The sequence below is a fragment of the Metarhizium robertsii genome (assembly GCF_000187425.2).
Source record: "Metarhizium robertsii ARSEF 23 chromosome Unknown MAA_Scf_8, whole genome shotgun sequence".
Taxonomy (NCBI): Eukaryota; Fungi; Ascomycota; class Sordariomycetes; order Hypocreales; family Clavicipitaceae; genus Metarhizium; species Metarhizium robertsii.
The window spans coordinates 551,801-578,233 of NW_011942226.1; the positions used below are offsets into that span (position 1 = coordinate 551,801).

Genomic DNA, 26,433 nt, shown 5'->3' on the forward strand with positions numbered 1-26,433 from the left:
CTTCCGCATCCATGGGTTTGGCTGCAACAGCCGCCCGTCGTCGTAGTGTTGAGAGGACACGCAAGTGCGGCCGAAAAGGAGAGAGGAACAACCTCACATTAAACCAGTCAAAAATAGATGCGCTAGGTTGATGTGTCACACTTATTTAATTTTACGGTGGCGCCTTTTGTTTTAGCACACCGAGAGACAGGCTGCGGAGGCATGATTCTGTCACACAAAATATTGACGCCACGTAAGATGCGGAGCAGTTGGGCCTTGTATGGGGTATTACAACAGGTTCTCTTGCTGCGTAACAAATCACGCAAAAAGCGAAAAAAGACAGCCTCCTCCGTACTCTGTACATGGTACCGCTGCATGAAGCTTGACTGTGGGACGAGAAAAATTGGAATCCATTCTAGTATGAAGTACATGCTCCGAAATGTCAGATATCAGTGTGTTCCAGCCTGGTTCAAGTACCAGCGCATGACCAGCGTGCATAAAGGTCGAAACCAATCGGTCCGTCTCTCGCGACACGAGAAGTGGTATGGCTGGAATTTGCTTATCTCGTTCACGTAATCTGAGACAGCCAACTTACTCCATATTGTAGCGGTAGGGCCACTGGTATGCAGAATGCATGTAATCGGTGGTAGTGTCTAATCCGAGAATCCTGGATAACCCTGACCCTATGTAGCTACTTTCTAGAAAAGAAAAGACAACATAGACAATATGCCACGAGGCACGCTACTGATCAAGAGTGGTACGAAGTATATTTATTTGAATGTAATTAACTTTATTATGTTAATGGGTAACGGCGCGCGTACTCCACTGCTCTGCGATCAACTTGTCTTGAGATAAGGACACTGACCTGCCGTAAGCCGTGGGCTTTCTTGTCGACGAGGCGCCAACAATCACACATCATTGGAAACAGCGGGATGCCTGGTGCCGCTAGCGGTCTCTAGATTGATCCCATGATCCGATGTGCGGTCCGACGACGGCGGGAAAGCCTTTCTCACAAGAAGAAGTCTGCTTCCGCACGTCAAGATTTTAGCGGCCAGGCTGCTAAAAAGGTGAGTCTTCGTGAGAAGTGGTCTAAAGGTGATGGCGCAGCAGCAGATAATACTAAGGGCCATCTGCACCGTCGTCCCGACGCCCATAAAGATTTGATTGCCTAAGTTACGAAAACTTCAGTCAAATCTGCTGCTCCTCGGTCAATCCTATTGGAACTTACCATAAGCTGCTGGAAACGCAAGACCGGCCTTTATAAAGCCAATAATTCCAGCCCTTTTAAAATATTAGACAAGTTGACCCAGGGAATTAAATTGTTTGAACTTTAGGAACAGAATACTCACAGTCCTCCAGAGATGAAAAGAAGTGAAAGCTTCCATTTAGTCTTTCGGCTGGTTTGTAGACTGCGAAGCATAAAGATAGCAAGGATTGCCATGGCAAAGTCGACAAATGAGTTGACTGGCTCGGCACGAGCCATAAATGCAGCCGAAATAACAATACACGATTCATTCGTGGCTCGGGACTTTTGCACCGGCCAGCATTCAAGCGCTTCAATCACCATGGTGGGAATAGTATAGATAATTTGGAGTATACCAAGGGCTTTAATCCAGAGCGAGTAAGCTTTCTTGACGCCGAAGATACGGTGATAGAGGAATAGAATACTAAGTTTAGCACATAGTTGGTTTGGGGCAAACATGAGCGTCGCAATAACCAAAGGCTGAGTTGTGTTATTAGAGGCGTTTTGCTGATAAGAATCGGCCAAAGGTACCAACAAACATACTAGAAGACGCGAAGTTGCACTCGATTTCGTGAAGTCCATATCGTCAAGGTAAGTTGCAGCTAGTTTCAATTAGTCTTGGATCTATCGACGACAGCCATACACCAACATACATATACCTGTAATTACGGTCCATGTAATATAAAATACCAGAGCTCCCAGGGCGAGCCAATCCTCAATGCCAATTTTACCCAACGATACCCGAGAGGCAATAAAGCGAAGAGCGGTTGCTATAACGCAGATAGGTGTGAATACAAGACCAACAGCAAATACAAGACTCTGTACAGGGTCGTTGAAGATGCCCCAAGCCATCTCCTAGTCGACAAGAGGCTCCAACTTGCTGAATTGTGGAGGGCTTCATGCGACTTGCTATCAGATGGGATGTTTTGGAAAGAACGGGGGGAGTGCCTCTGTGTCCAGGTATTTGAAAACCTACGGGCTGAGTTGTCACACAACCTCGCACAACCCGGAGCCGAAGTACTGGTGCCGTACTCGGTATTACCCGTCTGTGTACGGACCACACCGCCATAAAGTGACGTCTGTTGGATGTGGCACAGAATGCAGAGATGAACCACAATGCTACCCATGCCGCTTACGACACTGCGCAATGGGTCAATACAACAGCGTGGATACATTGACACCAGACTACTCCGTACAACAGGGCCATTTACGCCTCACCCAATAGTAGTAAAAGGGGCTGGCGATCTCTTGGCCCCCATCAGGCCAATAGGAACGCGTCGGTGCTCCGTAAGCAAAGTGCCAGGAAGGGAAGGGTCCGGTCTGGTGAGAAATGTCAAAGTATGGAGTACTTCGTACAATGTGGTACTCGGTATATAGGTTCAAGAAACCAGACTTGACATTAATAAAGGCAGGGGGTAAGCCTTTCTCCCTGCCGGCCCCCGTCCTCCCCGCCCCATTTATAACTACTTTACCTCACGTCATCTCTTTCATCCAAGCCCCTTTCGTACAAATAGTAGCGAAGAAATTCTCATATCTCCTATTTAATCGGTTGTATTTATAGACACTACGCTGCAACACTAAATAAGGCGGGCATCTCCCCGGTTGAATTCACGACAACATGTTGACGATTTATGAAGTCCAAGGATAAGAGACTGTTGTTCCAATTACGAAAGCACTGTCGGCGATCGAGAGAGCATAGTGGAATCTCCGAACCCTATCGCAGTTATTGGGAGCGGCTGGTGCTGCTTACTGGGCGACACTAATATGCTCTCCAGCTTATGCAAGAATGTTTTTTGAACTAGGAGACCTGCTTACCAGTATCCCGGACGACAGATGGAATACCCTGGCGTCTATCACCAGAACACTCTGTACCATGGTCACACGAATGTGCAACATTAATTTCTGATATCTGTGGAGGATCGGAAATACCGGTAGTTTGACGCCCAGCTCTTCGGCATTAGTCCCACCGAAGCAAGGGTACTTGACCCTTGGGTTCGCCTGCCGCTGGAAACTGTCTACGAAGCTGCAAATGCCAACGGGCGATTTATTGATAGCCTGTGGGGATCAGATATTGCTGCATATGCGGGCATCATCATATCTGGTTATGCGAACAATCATGAACCGCCGAGCCCTTGTCACAAGCGGCAACCCATCAGAAGCAGGTATAAGCGCTGGAATTAAACATCAAGCTATGTTGCCATTCTTGGCCCATTTACAATCCGATATGCTTGTTCAGTTCTTCCCTACACTATACTTCTTCAACATGCCCTCGACAACGCGAATATTCTCCGCCCAGAACTCCATTTTTTCAGCTCTAGGTTTCTTGCTAGAGCAGTATTCGGGTTGCATAAACAGAGCAAATCGAAACCATTCCATAAAGTCCTTTGCCCCTTGACTCTCCCAGTAAGCCTTCCATTTAGGAATTGAATCCCAGAAAGCGCTGCGAAGCTGATCCGCTTGCGGATACTCAGCTCCAAAGCCATTTGAAGCTCCCATCCGGAAGAGCATTTCAAGGCATGTGTGAGCCGCAAGAAACGGAGCGCTAGCGCAGAGTTCCCAATCGATTATGGCGTTGATTTGCTTGTGGTCGTCTGCTGATAAAAGCACATTATGAAGACCCATATCAACGTGCAGAGCAACGATTGGACATTCCTCTACTGTTTGAGGAATTTGGTCCAACATGTTGTCCACGAATTTTTGGATAGAAGCCATGTATTTTTCCTTGTAGTCATCGATGCCATTTGCTCTCCCCAAGCTGGTAACGGCATGTTGAAGCCGGGCTCTAAGCCATTCGCGCACAGATGTGAAGGGCCCCCCGAGACTAAAGTGCCGGTCAGGTCCAACAGAAAGGCTGATGCTGCCGTTATTGTCTAGAGCGATTAGTTCGCCTATCTGGCGAGGCGATGGAAGGGGTAGGTCCCAGCAGGCCTGCCAGGCCAGGGCCATGTTGCGCACGAGTTCGAGTTTGTTCGCATGAGACATGTCGGGATAAACTCGCTCTGCTATGATGCCAGGTACGAATTCTGTTATCTGCCTTCCGAATCCTGTGGCCCGTTGATGTTCTGCCTCATCCGGTATAGAATAGACAGCTGGCATTGGGATTATACCTGGGCTACTGTTCGCGCGAACGAACTTCATGAAGGCGTCCATGGATGCGACATTGCCGTGAAAGCGCAGCTGGACAACAAAGGCAGTATCGGGCTTGTGCATCGGAGTTACTTTATATGAGATGCTGAAACCTCCGTCCGTGAATCTGTGAGAGGATGCAACTGTCTCACCTGTTGCAGCCAAAACAGCTTTTTGCATGTCCTCGTCCGTGATCTCGATCTTCTTTGGGGCAGATAGCTCCCCACTTCGTCTATTAACCTCGATCTGATACCTATCGAGAAAGTTTGGCGGATTATGAACAGGCTCGAGCGTCGCCGAAAAGGTAAATGTGCTGTCCGTCGTTTGCATCACAGCGTAATCCACGGCCATTCCCTTAGTAGGGCCAAGTATGCCCGAATAGACGTATTTAAGTAGCGCTTCCGCGGCCTTGTACTGGTCCAAGGGGTCAGTGTGAGTCATTTTGCCGAGAATATACAGGTAGCTAAAAGAGAAAAAAAAGCTCTATATGTTAAAGCTGAGGGGTCAATAGAAACGTTTGCAACTTGTAGCGCACTTCACAGCACGCTTACAGCGAAATGGCACAGAACTGTCAAGTCAAGTTGCGAAAAACAGTCTGGTATCAAGTAAACGGCGGGTTTTTGCTATTTTTCACCGCCTGGCCTGTGCACTTTTGCTTTTTCTCTTGATGATTGAAGTGGGGCGTGCAGGCATGGCGCTTCATTATGAATAATCTCCAATGTGATGTTATCCCTAAATCAGCATCCAGTACGCACATCCGGCTATTCAAAGGCCTCCGGAGGCAGCTGCACAGCGCAGCAGGAGAACGCGCTCTGCTAATTTTAATCCGCCTTATCCTTGTAACGTTTGCTGGAAGTTCTGTCAAAGCAATAACTCCCGCGACGGCAAGACAACCATGGCCGGACAAGGCTCTGGAGACTTCGAGAGCGAGTCTGCTTGCCCAGCCGAAAAGGAAGTAGCCGGCAATAACTTGGCACCACCCTCCGACAGCAAGATGAATACGTCTGAGGAGATGAAAAATGCGTGCGCATCTTCCGGGATAGCGACGAGAAGCATCGGAATTGTGTAGGAGGTTCTACCGCCAAACCTTTGTGCGACACAATCCTGCTGAATGGCTCGGTTAAAACAGGAGATTGTATGGCAAATGCCTCGAGACCATTTGGGGTGAAGGATAATATTCACGAGAAATGCCGAGACGCGGCCGCAGAAGAGGCCGCAGAATACGCGCACAAGTTTCTCCAGAGTGATCAGGGGGACGAGACTACAATACATTAAATCAAGGTCTGTGGCAGTTGCATGACAAAACGTACCCTGAATGCATTCAAAGTGTCGACCCGGACCCAAGGCGATAAAAGGCACAAGAATGGCCTATTAAAGCCCTCGAGGGATCCTACGGACACGTCAACTTACTTTCATAGCACCTCGTGACTCTTGAGCCGAGATAAGTTGTATTGAGACGGAGGAGCTGCCTGTCGCCTCTTGCATCTTTTCTTTCTTGTCACTCTTTTAGATCATACTAGTATTACGTTGCTTAGTCTGCTATCAATACACTCGTTTGGACTGATCTCGGTAGCGGGGAGTATTGTCTTTGTTTTTGTTTGCAATGAATTCTTTCCATCTAGCCAATATGCCCGAGCATGATTAGCGCTTGTGCATACAGCCCCTGATAGACGGACTCTCCGACAACAGATACAACCCGCCAGCTAAGACCTGTCTGGGATGAGAGTGCAACGGTTTCTGACACGGAGAGATATTATTGTCATGATATGGCGTACATGCAGTACAAGAGGGCAGTGCAGCCTGTAGACTAGAGACAACCGAGAAATCTATATATTGTCAACTGGTCTGTAGCGTCACGCCTTACCCTCACTGCATATAGCCTGTCACCCGCACGTTAACACGTATCAGTAGTCAGAGAAAGAGGCCAGCCAGGCATTTCTCGTCGCTTAGCCGCGGAACGTAAGGCTATAATAGGTCTTAGTATAGCAATTATTAGAATGTTGCTTCTTTTAGAATACGGCCTTGTATTTAAATATCATTTATTATAAATATATTTTAAACTACTATTAGGGAGTGCTCTAACTAGTCAGAGCGGCAGCCCATTCCGGGATTTTAGCAATAGCGACCGATTCCGGGGTTAAAGCTGCAAGCGGGTATAGAAGCCGAGCCGTCGTGGCCGGAAGCAGAAGCGGAAGCACAGCCAATAAAGCAGCGTAACATTATTTTAGAGGCTGTTAGAAGTGCATAGATGTATTTGTCCGAAAATAACAACATTACCATACTAACCGTAGGTCCATCATCATACAGTCACTGTTTTCCCACCTCAAATAAAAAAGCAAGCAAGATGCGCCAAGACGTAAGCTTTAAGACGAGCGACAACGTTACTTTGCGAGGATGGTTTTACAGGCCCGACAATGCAGACGGCCAATTGGCATGCCTAGTCATGGCACACGGCTTCTCTGCCCTGAAAGAGATGAATCTCGACACGTTTGCTGAGCACTTCATATCCGCCTTGCCCATATGCTGTCTCGTATATGACAACCGTGGCTTTGGCAACAGCGATACTGGGCCCAGCCAGCCCCGACAGGAGATCATTCCTTGGCAACAACACAGCGATTACTCGGATGCTATAACCTACGCGCAATCGCGCCATGACGTGGACAATGGCAAGATTGGCATATGGGGCAGTTCGTACAGCGGCGGCCACGTTCTCTGGGTGGCAGCCGTCGACCGTCGGGTCAAGGTCGTTCTGAGCCAAGTTCCATGTGTGAACGGCTGGGATAGTTTCCACCGACTGATTCGACCAGACCTTGTTCCTGAATTGAACCAATTGTTCCAAGATGGTGCGACGAGCAGCCGCAGCCCCCTTTTTTCTGCTATTAGTGCTGTAAGCTGACTGATGTATACAGACCGGCACGGCAGGGCACAAGGGAAGGCTGCGGGCGTTCTGCCTGTCGTGGAACAAGCTATGCACAAGCCATCTGCCCTACATACTCCGGACAGCTATGCCTACTTTACTGGCTGGGAGAAAAGGTGCAGCTGGAAAAATGAGGTGACTATCAAGTCGTACGTGGATACGCTACCTCAAAATCTCAAAGTGCTACACTAACAATTACAGCATCGAGGCATTCCGCGAGTATAACCCGTCCACCCATATCCACCACATCTCGCCCACGCCTCTGTTGATGACGGTGGCGGAAAACGATGTCCTGACGCCCGCGGATCTTGCGTTAGAGGCCTACTCGCGAGCTTTGGAGCCTAAACAACTACACCTTGTACCAGGGGGCCACTTTGACTGCTACTCTGGCTACATTTTTGAAAGGAACAGCCAATATCAGGTGGACTTTTTGAAAAAGCACCTGTGCTCGCAGCCGGACAAGAGGGAGGAGGCTGCACAAGACGCTTGATACCTACGCTGAATTACAGACGCAAGGTATAGTAGCGTTAAGAATATAAGTACACTTATTAATATGATGTTGAATAATTATTATGAGCATGATCGGAGAGGCTGGTAAGGTCAGGGTAAGGCGGGCGATTCTCTTATTAATTTACTTTACCGCTGCTTGTCTGTGTCGTTGCCATAGCCCCCTGGTGCTTTTACCCGGCGAGGGGTACGCTGATCTCTTATTGCCCTGCATAAACTTGACACCACCGAAAATCCCCGAAGTCCTGGCAGAAAAACTTCTAGCACGTGTTTGTCCGTATCCTCACGTTTTCTGTACGCGATGTCTTCGAAGCCTCCCGCATACCACCGGGATATAGTATGGCAGAAAGTCGGAGGCCGTGGCACCATCGCCTTCACGATTTTAGGCGACTTAATTACATGGCACTAGTATAAAAAAGCATATACTAGTCTTACGCTTAAAGTCAAGAGTGGGACTGAAAACACAAAATAACTTGGTGCTCAAGGAAGTAAAGACATAGCTGCTTTTCAAGTTCCTGCGCTGCCTCGCTTAGCCTACACGATGTCTCGAGGCGTCTTGCCCACAGTACTAATACGTTTGAGAGCTTCCTGACCAGAAGTACGGGGTACCATCATCTCAATACCCCGCAGGCGTCTCGCTGGATTCTCCAGCCTGTCCCTGACTGGCAAGATTATTGCTCATCGCTTCCATAAGGTGCCTCTTGACAGTTGCTCCCTGAAAACGATCCTTGGATGACGTCGTCCTTCGCCATCCTCGGTAGCCCATGGCCACATCGTCGTTTACAGAATAGACGTGTACGCCGGACCTCGCGTAACCCGTCGCCCAGGAGCTTTCGCTGGCTGGGGAAACTGTGAGGTGCTTTGCTTCGGTGGGTGTATTCGTTGAAACATGGTGGCCCCCCCTGAAAAGCGTTAGCGGATCCGAGAACGTGATTGCTACTGTAAAGGGCTGCTTTACGCTACAACTATTACATCGCAGGGCTGTGCATCTGCGAAAGGCGCTTTGCAGTTTACATCCTATGGCAATCGTCAGTGAGGATATTCTGCGAATGACACTTTCACCGTCATCTTGGCGGACTCACCAGCTCACCCCTAGTCCAAGCTGCTGCAAATTCTTCAAGAACTCAAATCTCCGCGCTGAGGGTTCCCTGATCCGGGGCCTCGTGAATGTAGTAGATCAGAAGCGGTCTACCATCGGCGGCAAAGTGGAGATATATCCCCGAGACATGGACATGGTAGGCGCCCAAGTCAATATTACCCGCGTCACCAGTGCGGGGGTGCTTTGTTGCGTAACGAGATCTCTAGCAAATAAGTTCAGGAAACCTCGGAATTCTGTGTTTGAATAGAAATGATAATAGATGTGGCATACGATAACATGTGCATGGCTGGTGATTTTTATATTATGTTTCCATCTTTATTAATAGTATGAACGCCGTGCTCCCAGCGCAGTTTAGGCCTCTCACACGGGCATGAAACAGTGTGTTGGCCAGGAGGCTTGACCTCTACCGCCGAGTTGCTGCTGTAACAGCAATGTTGATATCGATAAGTGACTTCAGGTAATTTCCGTGGGTAGCTGGAGAGTGCAAGTTGGCGGCCTTCCGATAGCCGCCACGAGAAGTGTAAGCGCCGGCCTTATTCCGGCCTTCGTATCAATCGTTATTGGCCGCATAGAGGTGATGCACTGCCTGTTTCAAGACTAGAGGCCGGTTCATCATGATCTAAATTTACCATTTTTAGCGCCGAGCTATTCGATGTTCCCGCCAGCACATGAGCCGTTTCCCGCCAATTGATTCATGTCCCTTCAATGTCAAGTTCAATGTCATGTGCGGGGCAGCGCCCCTCTTCCCGTGGCTGCGCTACCAGATGTCAACTAGTATTGTGGCCAGGCCGGACTCTGGAGTATTTAGCGTTCCGGGCATACAGTAAATGTCCCCAAGTTCTTACTGTACTTATATCAATTGATCCAGCAAACCTGTGTCGTTGTTTTGTCTCACACTTACATTGTCGGAAAAACAATATGGAAACTTCCACATCGCTGCAAGGGCAGCTCGATATTTTCCTCTACACTGGCGCTGAAGGGCAGTTCGAAGATTTGACAAAATATACACAAAATGGACTGCATCCAATCACTCTCGGCGACGTCCTTCCCAAGCCGTCCACTTGTGTTGGCGACGTGAACAAGGCGCCCAGATATCGGATCATGCTGAAGCTCGGATTCGGCGCATTTGCTACAGTCTGGCTGGCTCGTGACCTTGTCGAGAAGTAAGTATGTCGCTGAGACTGCGTGATTTTGAGAAATTGACTTCTCCCCGTAGACGTTATGTTGCTGTCAAGGTCGGACTTGGGTCAGATATACCCCGTTTGAACAGAGAAACCGAGATTTTGACCCAGCTCTGTAAAGCTGGGCCAGGAAAACATGGGCATCAGAGAGTGATTGAACTGTTTGACGTATTTATTATGAAAGGACCGAATGGGTTCCACGAGTGTTTGGTGACCGAAGTGATCTCTCCACTGAGTGATCCAGATGCCAGGCAACAATGTTCATCTGCAGCCATTCGACAAATTATAGAAGGGTTTGCATTCCTACACGGGGAAGGCATAGTACACGGAGGTAAAGTCGGTAGTGTACACTAATAATGGCTAAGCAGCTAACGTACACAGATCCCCATATCGCCAACTTTGGGATTGCTCTCCCGCAGCTAGAACAATTCAAGCAAGACGATATCACCGAATACTTTGCTAACCCCGAAATTATTCCAGTCGTTCCACGCGATCCAACATTCCCATTGGACTCAGTACCCCCATATATCGTTCAATCTGTATCAATCGCAGACTTTTTACAAGGCATGAAGGCATTTCCCGCTAGCTCGGCAATGAGTATCAAGATTCTGGACTTTGGAAGAGGTACGTGGATATTGGGAATATTTCTATACCACTGCTAATACTATCATGGCTTTATCTACATAGCCTACAGGCTAAGCAAGACTATCCCGAGCTTGCCAGGTGCAGCTCCTACGGCGATTCGGCCCCCAGAGGTTGTACTTCACGAACTGAGCCATGGCCGAATCGGCTGTACTTGGAGCGAAGCGGCTGACATTTGGGCTGTCGGATGCACGGTAGGTCATGATTGCTAAGCTTTTCCAGGCATACGGTTGATATTTATGTAAAGTTATACCATGTCAAATCGGGCCACGAGCTTATTTCGACGTGGGGTTCTCTGAAAGACTATCTTTTCCGCGCCATTCAATTTGGTGGACCTCCCCCAGAAACTTGGCCTCAACCTTGGAACAAGCAGGATCGAAAACACGAAAATTGTTGGTTTTTCTGCCATTTCTCATTTGGGTTGATCGGTAGCCGCGATACTGACATTTTAGCACCGCTCATCTACGACCGAGTTAAGGTGTGGGAGGCGCGTGAGGCGACTCGCAACTCGCGTAGGGGCCCCAATGATGAAGAAAGATCGGATTTCCTCAACCTCATTAAGAAGATGATTTTAACAAATCCCGATGAACGGAGCCTGATGGCAGTGCTGTTGACGGACCCATTTATGAGAGCGGTTAGGAGGAAGGAAGACGAAAGTATATAAATTAATCTGTATGCCCTGATCGGTAGAATCCGACTCAGGTCAGATTGAACATTACTAGCTAGCCATGTACGAATATTGTTGGGAGCTGAGATGTCGTGTAATACTTCATCTAGCAATCAATCCAACCTTTGCTGCCACGGCTGGTCGACAATGTCTCTCCGATTCTACAAGCCGAGTTAAAGTCATCAAAATAGGCCTCCCCTCCTTTGTCACAAGGACATATATTGGGTCAAGGTCGTTATAGGCCCAACAAAACGAGTATTGGTGATAAATTGCAGCCTCCAATGCTTATATGAAGTGTCAAGTTCTTTATCCTCGACGACGTAGCCGTTCTTTAGGTGGCCGCTCAAATCACAGAGGTATCGATCGAGCCCGATCCTAGTAATTTACCCTCGTCGCACATGGCAGCCATGATATCCAACAATTATTTGGATGAGGTTGGCGCGCTTTAAGCACCTCCAGTACTTCTGCCTTTTCTACCAACTCCTTGTCAAGAAGATGCACGATTTTGTGCTTTGAAAAGATATTATACAGAACTCGCCTAGGCTGTTGGACGGAATTGTCTAATGGGAGCTCCTCTGGAGCCCTAGGGAGGTCGAGGTCTCAAGGCTACCGGGGATGATTTCCTCGTAAGGAAGGCGAACAAGGGAGCAGCAGGCTTTCTGCAAGGCGATATTTGCCTTTCGTTTACTTAACTGACCGTAGTATATCGTGTCGTTTTACGCAGCCCCAAATATGGGATATTAAAAGTCTACGGTGTCCTGAGCCGGGTTTGTACCACGGTTACTACGTACCCGCCGACGCCGCGTCGGACTTCAGTACTTTTCTGACATGTATGCCACGGCTCTCCCTGGTTCCATGTTCAAGTAAAGCTTGTCTCCTGGAAGCCGCCGCGTACTCCAATCCTCTCAATCTCGTTTTGAGTGTCTTGTCCATGCTCGTCCGCGGTCCACATAACGGGTACTGCTATGTTTACCCTCGACATAGTATTGCAACCTTTTGAGTGGAAGACGTTACCAGACCTCCGCTTGCGTCGTGGATTGCGCCCATACGAATCTGCTCCGGTGTACTTTATCTGGATAGCCTCGTTCTACGTTTGCATTAACTTCAAGGATCTGGGTAGGTGCTATAAGTAACACTATATTTAAATAAATAAGTGACTTAATCTTAGCATTATATTGCCGATCCACCTCTATCCCTCCCTTGCATGGAACGACGCTGTGATCAACTGGTCGCCTACATTCAACGCTATCGCGACTTAACTAACGTGCATATAACTGGCTATTGTTTTCGGTTGCTCATGGACCTGGCTTAAACGATATTAACTACATTACCAGCGTATCCAGCCCGACTCTTTCCCTATTGTGAGTAGTCAAGATGCTCGGCCACATTCGGACTGCGTACATGATCCTGGTGGCTGAGATCACCAAGAATGTCACAGCTTAGCGAGCTGGGCCTTGCGTTCGGCATGTAATATCGCAATCAACAGCCTCTCTATTAAAGAGCCGAGCAACTTTGCGTATGTATGTGACTAAAGTTCTCCATTTGCGCGTAAGGCCTGGCCCTGGGCGGCAATATTCCCATCTTTTGCCACCTTGGCGCGGCTGTTCCTGCCAAATTCGACAAGATATACGACGCCGTCAGCTCGCTTGAGAGTTGTGCATACGGCATATAGGAATGCGGCGACTAGGATTAATAACGCTAGAAATATTTTAACCTTGAACAATATCTTTCATAGAACATGTCTTGCTGGCAAAGTGCTATAGCATAGTGTAGCTGTACTTAATCTTAGCATTTAATGCGTGTTGCGCAATCGTAAGATTGTCCTCAAAAGAGGAAGTTGCTAAGAAATACACGTATCATATTCTAGCGACAGCTTACGCAGCCTATGGAGCATTCGTGAGCTATGGATATAGGGAGCGCCCGGCCTGATTGGCAAAAGCGTTTACATTGCTAATGAGGTTACATGGCACAGGGTTGACCCCCGGTCTTGGTCCGTAGGCATAATCCCCACAGCCGTTCACTCAATCTGAAACTACACCATGCACGTGCTCTTCTAGAACTCAAACCATTGCTCGGCAGCTATAAACGGCATGGTTTAGGGGTGATCCGGTCCTTGGCTCCCACTCGGCTTTAACGGCTATTCCGGTAATGAGGCTCATAAATACTAACTGCCGATACTAGTATTCAGCTTCGCCTATATATGATCAAGTCTGCCTGCTCCTGGCTTTGGAATCGAATTCTTCACTCTATCGACAGTTTCAGCATCACAGCTCTGCTTACTATTCCAATCATCCAAGATGCGCAGCAATACTCTCCTTCCTTCACTGGCGGTTCTGGGGGCTGGTGCCTTCGCTGGGCCTACTAAGGGCCGCGATATTACGATTAAATCTTTCCAGCTCTATCCGGAAAATGCCGACTACTACGCCAAGCTTGATCGCGTCTACATCAGGTATGACGGGATAAAGACTCTTGGACTGCTATGCATAGTGTAACTAATTTATGCAGTGTGCTATATAACTCCTCGGTCGCAGTATGGGATCCAACAAACAATGTTATGGAGGAACCTATTACATTTGATGAAACAATGAATAAGGACTATCATGCAAGCGGTATAGAAGTCGAGGCCGAGACCGGGCTCTTGTCAGCTATTATAAACCCTGGTGCTGCGTTTGACACATCGGGCGCGGATATTTCCGGCGATAGCTTCCTTTACAAGATCGATATGAAAACAAAGAAAGTGGTGTGGCGCAGTAACGTTAGCACTCCGACCAAGGGAGCCTACGGCGGCTGCCAGGAAGCCATACATGACCGCCACCACAACACTTTTGTTCTTTGCACTTATCCAGGTGCGATTATTAAAGTTAGCGCCGACGGAAAGACAGCTACCCCTTGGTACCTGAGCAATTATATGAAGCCTGGTGAGACCCCCCAAAGGCCAGGCCTTACTGGCGGTGTATCCAAGGACGATTTCCTGCTCGCAGTTGACGATGAGTCACACAAGCTGCTGCGCTTCGATATGACAGCGGAAAAGGGTGAACCTGTTGTAGTGAAGATTGGAAACGACGAGGATGTGGGTCTGGGACTCGACGGCGCCTATCTGCCTCCCAAGTATGATGGTCAAGTTCTCCTGGTTACTTCTGAGTCTAAGGAAATTAATGTCATCATATCCAACGACAATTGGAAAACCGCCGAGAAAGCTGGAGTTATTAAGAACACTTACTGGGACAACCCAGAGAATAACCGGGGATTCTCAGTATCGACTATCCAGATCCCCGTGGGCCATGAGGAACGTATCTACTCCATCAACGAGTACTTTTTGGATGCCCAGGACGCCAGCAAACCTACAGTCCCAGACACCCTCGCCAAGGACCGATCTGAATTTCCTCTCCAGGATATTACCAAAGCTGTTGACGACATTGTTTGGTCCTAGTAGGCTAGCAAAGCCAACTAGTTACGACCTTTCTCTTCAATTCAAAGATGGCACTTGCCATATTTAGCTATTAAAAAGGCTTCAAATCCATTATTAGATAGATTGAATCAAACTACCAAGTATACCTTAAATACGATATCAAGCTGCTCGTCGTGAAAATAATTGACTAGGCCCTTTTTGATCTTAATCAAGATAGACACTGGCTGTAGGTGAGTTTCGTAGGTTATGTAAGACAGACTTATTTTATATTGGCTGCTTCGTAACAATTATATAGCCACCAGTCCGCTTTGCTCGTTCGTTTTACACAATGAAGAAACTCAATTGTTTTAATACACATGATATTGTATAATCTATAAACCTTAGAGTATCTGTATGGTACTTTTTACCTATTTACTACATATGATCCCTAGTACCGGACAGTTATGCTGTCACGAGCTAACATTATCACAGCGACACCACGTAGGCTAATTGCCTTGCTGCCGCAGCTGGCGCTAGTAACGATGACGCCGTCGGTTATTGCCATTGAGATAAAACCACTCCTACCATGGATAACAAGAGATCCAAAACGCCAATTGGCACCGGAGAATACCTAATAATATTCTCCCAACAAGCTCTGATAACACCTTCCTAACCTCAGTTTTCGTATAGGGTAACTTTAAGTCTTCTGGCATGCTAGTAAGTTCTGAGGTAGTTAGAGCCTTAAAGTGACAGAAGGGCGAATCTTCACTGCTCGAGTGCAGTTTTGTATTTCTTTTTCCAGCTCGGAACCAGAGAATTTGCCCCGCAAAGTTCACCATCACCCGACTCTCTATAGGCTTTTCCTGGAAACAGATTGTGTAACTCCAATTCTGTGAGAGCAGTTGATTGTGGCTCGATGCGTCGGCCGAGGAAGTCGGCGACTCAGCTGAAGTCAAGGGGTCATGCCCGCGCGGCATTAAATCTCTCGGCCAGGGTGAGCTCCTTGGCATTGACTGGCCAATAAGGGAAATTAGGATCCGTGACTTCTAACCTCGCAGCTTAAACAGAGAGCTGTTCAGACTCACATTTAAGACGAGTGCGATGAGCCTGCGGGTGCTGATTTGGAGAGGGCGGGATCTTCAAGGGTAGTCAACAAGCTACCCAGCACTCTTCGACCAATATTATACACGCATAGCCGCTGAGGGTCTATCTGCCGAGTAATACTGACCAGCCTTAGTGCTTGCAAGGTCCCGGCTGGCAAGGTTTACGGAAGGATGATACAGCTCGGGTATACCCGATGGGGGCTAGAAAAGTGAACTGTAGCTGCGCTTGTGCCTATGGAAGCACCAGACTTTGTATAGTCCGTTACTAACCACACTGAAAGGCTTAAAGGGAGGGGCCATTACTGCTCTGCCCGGGATTTCAAGCTTGGACGAGATGCTCGATACCGAAACACTATCGATGACTTAGAATGATGTTGAGCAAACGTTGTTAAGGCCAATGAACAGGGAGTCCATAAGTATCCAGAACTTGAACTTGGGAAGGCTTCTGTTTATCTAAACATGCTCGCACTTGCATCCTCTTTAGTACTACTGCGCTTGGCGATGCTCTGAGCCGCCCGTCGACTAACAAGTGTCGCGTCTGGACATGATGTTTAATGCGGTTGACCTCAAATTTTAATGTAGAGTATAGCGGTATAGAATATTAATAGAAGGATGCAGTCGAAAAAGCGAACAGCTGCGACGAGGAAACCGAGGTGTCTCAGCCAAACCTTGTGCGCCAGAGGCTGCGCGTATGACGAGGAGAACAAACTCAACTGCATATGGGCACATAACAATATAACCCTCGTCCTGAATAGCTCTTCACACGGTACTCTAAGTCCTATTAGTGGGGACTGCTGTGCTATTGACCCAATTTTGCCTGCGTCAGCTGCGGCCAGTGGTGCTTCACGGCATGGAGCGGAACTGCTCTGGTAAAGATGGGGCTCAAGCTCTTCTCGAAGCAAACATTGAACGATTTCGACCAGGAGGAGAATAACTTGAGACAGCACACCCATGCTCATCAGAATCCCAAGTTTTATAGTTATATTAATGACTACCAAAAGGGCAAAGCTTGATGAAAAAGGACGCTTATAGCCAGGCAAACTCTGGATCTAAGCGTTCTCATGCACAAGAAGATTAAAACAAAGTTGAGATGCACATATATGCAGACCAGTACTATGACACGAGTGTCGAGCAATCGTGCGCCCTTAACATGGTCAGAAAACTCTGTCCAGGTATCTTCACTTTACTGACTCAAGCAGCATGAAGAAACCCCAGTAGCCTTTGAAACCCACCCATGGCACTCCTTATCGCCGGTATCCTCTTGGGGGGATCCCAGGTCGCTACGTAGGTTTGAATGACCTGCATCCCAGCAACTGGTTCGAGATATCGCTGTACGGAATAGAGCACGGAGTAGATACAGTCCACCCCCTGAATTATTCATCATGCGTGACCTGACAAGGTAGCTCATAGCAGGGGGTAATACACTAAGTATGGCTTGTATATTATAGGAAACTAGGTATTAAGAGAGGGTCTATATAAGGCTTTTTTTAATCAGTTATAACCCCCCCTGCCAGGTCACGCATATAGAATAATGCAAGGGTTGGACTGTAAGTGTGCCGTCTTGTGAAACGGGCATTAGTAAGCTCGGTGTTGATGGACGCTGGACCGCGGACAGATGGACGGGAACAGGGTCGAAGAACGAGAAATCGAACTAGGGTATTTTAAGGTTGAATGCTGGAAATACCAAGGTCACCAGCGCCGGATGGCCAGAATGCTCGGGTGCCTCATCGACCGTGCCGAAGCCCGACAGATTTTATATACAATAGTAATGGATATATTTTTGGATGCGGTATCTTAGCCTTGTTGCTCGGGACCTGGGCAAAACGAAGTCGGCAAGGATTGATAATAAAGCTGCCGACGGCTTGAGCTGTACAACTGACGGGTTCTGCACTTCCTGTTGCCAGTGACGCGATGCGTCCTAGGAGTTTTGTAAACATAAATTACGGAGCAATTCAAGTAGCGATTACATTCAGATACATGGGTACCTCGGTATGTATTGTCCAGGATAACTACCGGGCCCGAAAATAGCTTGAGTGCCACATGTCTGCACACCAGCAACAGGCCACCACGTCCACCCATGGTTGGTTTCGAGGTCGCCGAGCATAAGAGTGAATACCAAGTGCATAGGACGAACCTGGGTATAGCATGAGATCTTACCGGGCTATATCTCCCTTCATAAAGTCGATCCTTTCGCGCGCCGTTTCATAATTGCGCCGACTAGACGGTTGCTGGTTTGCATGCTTGGCTAGGCTACCAGACACCGGACCCAAATGACAACATTGAAGTCTCCATGTCGATATTTCAGGACATCAGTGCCGCCACGATGTTGACAACGATGATCCGCCTGCAAACTCGACGCTCATGGATGCTAGTATACCTTGCATTGACATTCATGACATTCATTGGTCCCGCTTCGAAGCAGAGGAGAACGGCAAATCCCCCGCCGAGAATAATCCCCTTACCTAGTTCCAGCCAGGAGCCAGCTTCGTATTCGACATCACGAAAACTGCTATATGCCCAGAAAGATCAATTCCACTTCCGGAGTCATATATCTGAACTCCCAGGTTGTTTACGGTGGACTGCAATACAGACGATCAAATTCGAGTCCAATCCGTGGGTGCACGATGCCATATAGTTTTTGTCTGACTCGATGGTCCTGCTTGCAGCCATGAACGCCCCCTAGCTGCGAACATATCGGAACACGAACGCCTCTGTCGCCAGCTTCCTGAGTAGAATCATAAACACGTAAGAGATTGGATGCATAAAGTACTTGCCGTATTAATAACATCAGGCTAGTGTCAAGATGGCTATCGCGTTTGACCATTGAGTCGTGGGGGGAAAGATCCAACAACAGCGCCCCTTAGCCGAATACCCTTCATATACAGCTTATAAGAGTTCCCTGTTGGCTCTGGCACTGAAGCCTCCTGAATATATAGCAAAGCAAAGAATTGAGAATACGTGAATGACTCCGGGGATGATAAATCCACACGGGATGAAAGGATAGGTGTCCGGAAGCAGTCCGACGCATGTGTGATGGACGGGAGAATGGTCGGAAGACATAGTTGATGTGCTGACTGAAAGCTTACACATAATTTGCTGCCTCGCAACGAGTCTGCTTATCAGGTTGGGCAGAAACAAGCCTTGTAGAGCCAGTCAAAATGGATGATCTGCAGATGAAACAAAATAGACACAGGATTATACCCAATACATGCTAGGGTGATGTGAGCCCGTGTGACTTTGCTATATTATCCCTTGTCAACTTGCTCTGCTAGGGGTGACCCAGACGTAAAAGAAACTTTCTATGTAACTCACCCTACGCTTGATCGTGAATCCGCCAAGGTCCAAAGAATTCAAGCAATATCGTCTACTCCTCACTGCAAGTAATTTATCTTGGCACATTTGCCAGGAATGCCGCAAATTCTAGAATGTTGAAGTTTTATGGGTTCCACGGGTTGGTGCAAAAAAAGTAGGGAGATAATGGCTGGGTGAAATTAATTTAGATCGGCTTGTAAAGCGCAGATTGCGGGGGCGTTCATATTAATTTATTGGTACTAAGTGGTTATATCGAGAAATACTATAACAACAAATCTCATCTCCTTCCTTTAACTTTAGTGTGCTATCAAGCCACGCCTTGGGGAAATAATAAGAAACATGGAACCTCGACGTCTTTAGTAGGCATACCGCAGACGTCATTAGCCGAGTTATCAGTAAATTTCAACAGCAGCAGAATGCTTATTTTCCAGTTAATGATCCGCTGACGCTCCCATTTGATACGTAAACAGCTGAGTTTCGTCTCTTTCTCACAGATGTTGATGGTGGAGCCCTTTGCGAAGCCTCGGAGCTTTCCTCTTCCGCACTTTTTATTTGCGCCTGGGTTAAGACGTACCCGTGATAAACCAACTCCAACGGTGCCGAGCCTGTCTCGTCTTGTCCCTGAGGATAAGCAGCAAGAAAAGTCGGCCATACAACTCTGGCCACGTCATTATTACTTAGTACGCTTAGCTTGGGGCTATCTCTGAGCGTGTTTGCCTGACGGTTTTCCATGTTTTTCTGGTGCTGCGGCGTTTGCCTGGACGGGCCAGGCTTGGGAGGGGAGGTAGATGTAGACTTGGAGGTTAGCAAAGGCAGGGCTTGCCATTCGTCAGGCACCTCAAAATGAAAGTCTGGCTGGATTCTTTCCTCCACGAGCTGCATCAGGGCCCAGGTAGCGGAGGCTCGTTCACAAACATGCTTAAGCCCTGATTCAAATGGCTGTTTATTTTGAAGCCAGTGGCAAACTGCGTCTGATACCTCTTTAACAGCTTTGTTGATGCTTTCATCCTGATTCTGTTTTTGTCTCTCTGGCAGCGCTTTGAGGAGAACAGCACGGATACAAGCAGCTTGCTCTGGGTTCTGCGCCGCAGTAAGATGTAGCACCCCATCAAGCTCGCGGCTTTGAGTGATGTGCGTCTGCCTGAAAACGTGGGTGGTGAGTGCCTTGGCATATGCTATAAGGCCTGCTGCAACTCTCATCCCCTTGGCGTTATTTGTATTGGATGCTGGGAGTGGCAGGCTAGGGGGGTTTAAAGCAAACGCTTGCGAGTTACTCCGCACAAGGACACTTGGTTCGATATCTTGGCCCAATGTCTTCTGGAAGAAGTCCCAGGCACTGTTAAACGTGTCTGCAAGGGCCTCGCGGCTACGCGAAGCGTGTCAGTACTCCAGGATATTATTAGATCGAGTACCCGGAAAGAGAAGGGATGATTATTATACAAACATTTGGGCTTTCTTCTCTCCCAGAGGACTTAGCTGGACCAGGAAGGTTCGGAATATTGTAAGAGACTCCTTTGCGTTTGAAAGCTCTTTGTTCCTGACCACTAACTCCTTATGCATTTTCTGCACTTCTCCTTGGAGCTTAATCTTGGCCTTTCCTGCGCGATCAAGGGCGTCGTTTTGCTCTTTACTTATAGTGCCAAGTCGAGTAACTTCTGTTTCATTTGTCTTTGTTTTTTCGACTAGTCGTAGAATAGTCGCCTCTTGTTCTTTCATCTGCTCACACAATGTCTTTTTAGCAGTACGCTCGGCGTCCAGTGATTTTTCTGCTGCTTTTCTGCTTAGCAACTCTTGATTTCGTTGGTCCTCTTTTTCCTTTAGCTGTGTCGTCAGGCCCTCCCTCTCAGTCTTCCATATATCCCGTCGCCGTATAAAATCGTCCAAGTTCTTGTCATTCGTGGTGCGAAGATCGATGACTTCTTGTCTTAGTTCCTCATTGTCTTGGTCGAGTCTCTGTAGTTGTTTGAACTTTTCGCTCGAAGAATACTTGCCCATGAACGCAAAAAGCTCCTGGATGCCATCACCGTTTGATCCATTTGGCGAAGATGTACTTTTAGCTGGTTTTTGAGGATTCTTGTCGTCCATATGAGCAGCGAGACTAAAACCGTGGTTGTGATGGCAACGAAGTTGGGGTTAGAGGCAAGCGGAAGACGTTGGGCAGCAAGAACAAGATGAAAGAAGAGCCCAAGGCAGAGGTTACACGATACGTACTCTTCCCAGACGGCAGTCACGGAACAAAAACGGGCCTGCTGAACTGCATTTCGGTGTGAATTCATGAAACTGTTGGTTGGCTGGTTGGTGTAACGCCAACACTCCAACCAGGCGGCTATCCAATGCTGCTGATGCTATCACTGCTGGGATTGCTGTCCTTTCTACATTGCTGCCGAGCCACACGATTGTGACGTGTCAACTACATCGCGGTTTGCTCAATAGACTATACATATTACTGGTACACATCACCTACCCTACAGACTAAAGCAATTCAAAACTGATATGTCAAACTGCCTTTATGCAAAATGGCAGGCAAAGAATGCAAAGGATAGGCAGTGATTAATTTGAATCCACCGAATTCAAGAACGTCGGCCGCCGGCAACGTAGAGCGCTGTTGAGGCCGACCCGTTCTGCTCTGTAGTACATGTGCGCTGTCGAATTCCACGATTCCTCTCATCAACTCTAGATTTTCCATACAGGTTCATCAATTTTCGAGATGCTGAGATAGCGGGGCCTTGATTCAACCACATCTTCTCATTGTCTCACCACAGATGATGGCCTTGCTAGTGATCAACAAGGCCCTCGTCAGGCAAAATAGCATCTGCTATCAATGAGACCACTGAGATGGCCTGAATTTTCATGAAGGCTTCCATTCGAGCTCGCGGCCAGCTTGTCCCAAAGACCAGCACTTACACGTCGCAGCATCGCCTCAATTGATGCGCCGGAGGCTATACTCCTCGGTTCAAGGTTGAATCCGAGGCTTCTACGCATAAAGAGCGGTTCTTGTGGCACCACATCGAGGTGGCTACGCATGCTCTCCCCGTCCAACGTGGCTACATCTGTATTATCTATCACGGCTCGTCCGCCCCGAATATCAATCCTCTGCATCATGGCCATGATAAAGCACGTTTTCCCGCTGCCAGAGAATCCAAAAACTGCTAGTTTTTCGCCGGCGGCAACATCGCGACCAACATCTTTTAGTACGGCTTTGGATCTTGGTCTAAAAGTATTGTAGCAGACCATGTCCTCCCTACCTGCACTGTAAACACTTGATGAAGAGTCCAGCCTGTGAGAAATTTATGTCAATGTGTGCCGCCGTGAGGCGCTGTACTTGAACCCTGCCGCTTTGTAGCCACGAATTTGAAGGCGCTGGTGATTTACCCAAGTGTGATGGGGCCTCCTTCACAAACTACTGTACCCTTGCCACCGCTGCGACCAGTCTCCAGCTTTATCCAAGACTGAATTATTTCAATTAAGATGTCGTTGAATTAAAGTCTTGAGACTAATGCGACTCGCAGCGCTCCGGGTCCGAGGCCGTTATCGGTCAGAGACAACGTCATGTCGATTCGCGACAAGGGTGACTGCTAAAGCTCCTGCCACGAGATCTACTACCAGTGTTAAACATTCGTGAAGACGGATGGCCGTTGTGGTTAGTTTAAGATGGCTACCGGGCGGATGCTGAAGGCCATGTCCCAACCGAACCCCCGGATTCTTGCAATGCCGCTGATTGTTGTCTGTGAATTGAGAGTGCAGCGGGGTTTTTGATTCGATTTCCAACATTCAAAGCTGCCTGGATATTCGCAAGTAGCACCGCTCAACGTCAAACAAAACTCCACCAAGGACTGGAACTGCAGCTGCTAGGTGTTTTCCCAAGGCATACAAGACAACGAGCTGAACCAGGCATCCAGCAAACCCTGATGTCAAGCACATTGTTAGTGAGTGTCCTTACTCTGCGGACTAGAAATGAGGAAGCGTCCATACTGGATGTATGTTGAAGAGCTTAGGACGGTACAGTCGTATCAATAAAACTCATATATTAGCTGAATCTGTAGCAGCACTGTGTCAATCGGAGGCCCAAGCATTCTTCTCAGGCAGGAAGTCGGAAACATGTACTCATTTTGTGGATGTAAGATCTGACTCGAGGAAGAAGTAAAACAGTGCACTACGAGTTGTTCGCAGTAATATTAGCGGATAAATAACACGGGAGTGCGACTGGGTGACTGCCATATATACCTGACAACTGCGTGCAGCAGATCCTTGTAAAGTTTGATCGCAGTGTGCCTGACTATATAAATGATAAAGAGACTTAGAACTCAGAAGGTCGGATACTATGTGCAATACTAAAAATAAGACCATGTCTTTACGTTAGGTGCAACTTACCAGTATCAAAGGAAAGTCGTATTAGAGCAAGAGCCACCAATAGGAAGTACATAGATCTCGAGGTATGGCCCTAGCTGTGTGGTTGTTCTGTACTCGCCAAAGTCCATTGATCTATCCACAATGCTGTCTGGTTGTTTATATAGTGGCTGGGTCATGACTGACGGGTCCTGAAAGCATGGACTTACTGGAATAGGAGCTTAAGATGGTGCCAATGATAGTAGACCGCGCCCGTACTAACAATGAGATCCTGCCTACCCTTTCCCCCAATAATGATTTGACATCAATGATGTATTTTAATAGTAGAAGTTATATGTGGAGGTACTTGACGCGCCTAGGACTTGGGCCTGCGGTGTGATCAGAAACCGACTAGACTGCGCTGTATTTAGTTGCCCCAGGTGCCATTCAATAACATTGAATGATTATAGCTAACGTTCCTATCGAAGAGGATTGAACCGCCCAATTGTGGGGTCTATTCGGTAGATCGGGCCGGCCCGCTGGTTTTCGTCATCGAATGTCTCCATCAATATATGTGGTCGACATTGAATCATCGCCATCCCCCGCCGCGCCTGGCACTTTACCCGTGAAAGCAGCCAGCCATGCCAACGCAAAGCAGCCACAAGCTATCAAGCGCACCTATTCGAACCCCCCAGTCACACGCGCCCGATGCCGATGGCGTGCACAATCTAGTTGATTCCCGTCTGGACTTACGTATTGTCGTTATCCGCATCATGATGGCAGAAACAGCAGTAGTGCGTAGCAACGATTAATACCAGCGCCTGCTCCGACGCTGACTGTGCTCCTGAAGTGGCTATATGTAGTCCACTTAGTTGCCAACGGGCACATGCAGCTTTGGCCATTTCACGGGTGGCACAGGCAGTCACAACGCAGGCCGGGCGCAATTCAGTTTCCTGTCTTGCGATGACTTGTTGATTGGGAAGAACCTGGAAGAGGACAGAGCACTGAAATCCAACGTCAGCAGTGTCACCCAGTGAAGGATTTGAGACATGGGGCTACCCACGCAGTCACGGATTGGTGGAGGGTGGTCAAGGACTCATGTTGTAGCCGCGAGGCCGTGTACACGGGAGCACCGTGTGAACAAGGCCAAGAGAGAGCGTGTTTAACAGTAGGCATTATACAAGTCGCACCAGGAAAAGCGTTTGTTGGTGGCATCCGACTCGATCCGGCGCAGGAATCACAACGGAAGCCGTGTGGGAGTCTCGTCAGCGTAGGGTTACATGCGGAGTGGGAAAACGACTGGACATCCATTCAGCAACCGCTTTCAAAGCCATCTGACAAGCCGAGATGGGTCATGGACAGGAGTCTGGCTCTATCGGCCACTAATAAATTTCGCCCCTTGCTTCCCACGCTCTGCACTTACATGGAGTCTCTTTCTACCAGGTGACCTCTTGGTGAGATGGCCGTGGAGAAGGTATAACGAGGTCGCGAGGCTTACGGCTGTCATGCTTAGAGCTGGGCGCCATCGCCATCTCTTTTTGCTTTGGATGCCTACATACGCATAACTAGCACTGTCTCAAAGCCCCATGATCCATCCATCATGCTCGTTTTCGTCACGTCTAAGCCGACGCCCTGTGTGAGGTCAGCACCATGTCTTCCTCAGCCCTCCTCAGCATTGTCCTTGTCACCGGTGCCGCTGGCTTTCTCGGCTCCCATATCGTGCAGAAGCTCCTAGCCGAACCAGGGTGCAGAGTCTACCCGGCTAGTCGAACTCCAAACCGCCACCCCGACCGAGACGATGGGATAACGTACGAGGCTATCGATACTGTCGAGGCACCAGGAACCTCCTTAGGCAGGCCGTGTCTTGCGTCGGGACGCGTGGCCACTGCATAGAGTGACAGCACATCCAGGGGGGCCTTGTTTATCCTGTCCATGAAGGCTTCACTCAACACCTTGTAGTGATTTCTGCCAGGTGTATTAATGGAACGGTATCAAAACTGTTTAAACATTGGTGGATGGCTGCTCCCTGGATCTGCGGTAATCGCTCTCAATAGCACCAGTCCATTGAGGAGGTAACGCAGGCTAGAAACAACTCCCCAAGTCCCCTGAAAGATACTGCTGAGCCATTTTTGGGCCACTAGGAAGCCATAGACGCTCTGCCATGCCGATTTTGTCAGTCTTGCCTCGATTCTCCCGCGGCCGGCCATGCTTACCACAAGTATTCCCACGGCAACGAGGAACAAGTATATCAGTCCACCCACCATTGTGTACTTTTGGTCCAGTAAAAGAGAATCTTGTGTAATTTATGTGCTCAACGATTCAAAAGTGCTCGTAGGATTATCGGCATACTTGGGCGGGCTATTGATCAATTGCATTAATGTTTATTGTAAGCCAACACGGTACGCCACAACGTGTCTGGTACATTAATGGCACCTTCAAAGTACGTACGCATGTACAATCGCACGCACCAGACAGTGTAACCAAACCAGACATGACTAAATCCGGCGCTGGCTTACGTGCAGACCTTGGCTAGGCCCTCGCGCCGTGGCCGATGACATCTGGAGTCAATGACTGCATGTGGTTCCAGGGCTGACGCGGGGTTTGCATCTCGGAGAATGTATCCGGATGTCACCAACATGTGCGATTAAGTCGCCGGTTAGTCTCCGAAAGCACCAGGGTCAGCCGGACTATAATTCTGTCCATCGGACTGCAAGCACCGGCTTGTGGTGCCCTTGGGCAAACTGTTCCCGATGAAATTTCCCTCGTTGTCATCACATCTTCCATCCCTCTCTTCCATTGGCCTCTCCATGTCGTCGAACATGTCCGCCAGCAGCAGTATTGTAGACGCCCTGATCGTGGGCGGAGGTCCCGCTGGCTTGAGCGCTGCTCTGGCTTTTGCCCGGCAGAACCAAACTGCTGTGGTCAGGGTGGCGATCAACTCAA

General features: G+C 48.4%; 7 protein-coding genes across 7 annotated transcripts; 4 read left to right on the forward strand and 3 right to left on the reverse strand.

Annotated features, from left to right (window-relative positions):
- Window positions 1–887: 887 nt before the first annotated feature.
- Window positions 888–2,074, reverse strand: MAA_00961 (uncharacterized protein; the record flags this gene model as incomplete). The annotated part of the gene is made up of 5 exons (XM_007818959.2): window positions 888–1,147; window positions 1,208–1,260; window positions 1,329–1,702; window positions 1,766–1,824; window positions 1,876–2,074. The coding sequence occupies 5 exons, from the start codon at window positions 2,072–2,074 to the stop codon at window positions 888–890; spliced, it is 945 nt and encodes a 314-aa protein (XP_007817150.2).
- Window positions 2,075–3,454: 1,380 nt separating this feature from the next.
- Window positions 3,455–4,789, reverse strand: MAA_00962 (Aminoglycoside phosphotransferase; the record flags this gene model as incomplete). The annotated part of the gene is made up of 1 exon (XM_007818960.1): window positions 3,455–4,789. The coding sequence occupies one exon, from the start codon at window positions 4,787–4,789 to the stop codon at window positions 3,455–3,457; it is 1,335 nt and encodes a 444-aa protein (XP_007817151.1).
- A 1,903-nt stretch (window positions 4,790–6,692) lies between these two features.
- Window positions 6,693–7,755, forward strand: MAA_00963 (DltD N-terminal domain protein; the record flags this gene model as incomplete). Its single annotated transcript, XM_007818961.1, has 3 exons — window positions 6,693–7,191; window positions 7,258–7,414; window positions 7,467–7,755. The coding sequence occupies 3 exons, from the start codon at window positions 6,693–6,695 to the stop codon at window positions 7,753–7,755; spliced, it is 945 nt and encodes a 314-aa protein (XP_007817152.1).
- Window positions 7,756–9,789: 2,034 nt separating this feature from the next.
- On the forward strand, window positions 9,790–11,358 carry MAA_00964 (Protein kinase-like protein; the record flags this gene model as incomplete). The annotated part of the gene is made up of 5 exons (XM_007818962.2): window positions 9,790–10,034; window positions 10,088–10,383; window positions 10,434–10,676; window positions 10,740–10,888; window positions 10,942–11,358. 5 exons carry the CDS (start codon window positions 9,790–9,792, stop codon window positions 11,356–11,358), a joined length of 1,350 nt encoding a protein of 449 aa, XP_007817153.2.
- Window positions 11,359–13,658: 2,300 nt separating this feature from the next.
- MAA_00965 (tri14-like protein) lies at window positions 13,659–14,791 on the forward strand (the record flags this gene model as incomplete). Its single annotated transcript, XM_007818963.1, has 2 exons — window positions 13,659–13,810; window positions 13,867–14,791. 2 exons carry the CDS (start codon window positions 13,659–13,661, stop codon window positions 14,789–14,791), a joined length of 1,077 nt encoding a protein of 358 aa, XP_007817154.1.
- A 4,793-nt stretch (window positions 14,792–19,584) lies between these two features.
- On the reverse strand, window positions 19,585–21,249 carry MAA_00966 (uncharacterized protein; the record flags this gene model as incomplete). Its single annotated transcript, XM_007818964.1, has 2 exons — window positions 19,585–20,530; window positions 20,609–21,249. The coding sequence occupies 2 exons, from the start codon at window positions 21,247–21,249 to the stop codon at window positions 19,585–19,587; spliced, it is 1,587 nt and encodes a 528-aa protein (XP_007817155.1).
- Window positions 21,250–25,140: 3,891 nt separating this feature from the next.
- On the forward strand, window positions 25,141–25,383 carry MAA_00967 (NAD(P)-binding domain protein; the record flags this gene model as incomplete). The annotated part of the gene is made up of 1 exon (XM_007818965.1): window positions 25,141–25,383. One exon carries the CDS (start codon window positions 25,141–25,143, stop codon window positions 25,381–25,383), a length of 243 nt encoding a protein of 80 aa, XP_007817156.1.
- Between the last annotated feature and the right edge of the window lie 1,050 nt (window positions 25,384–26,433).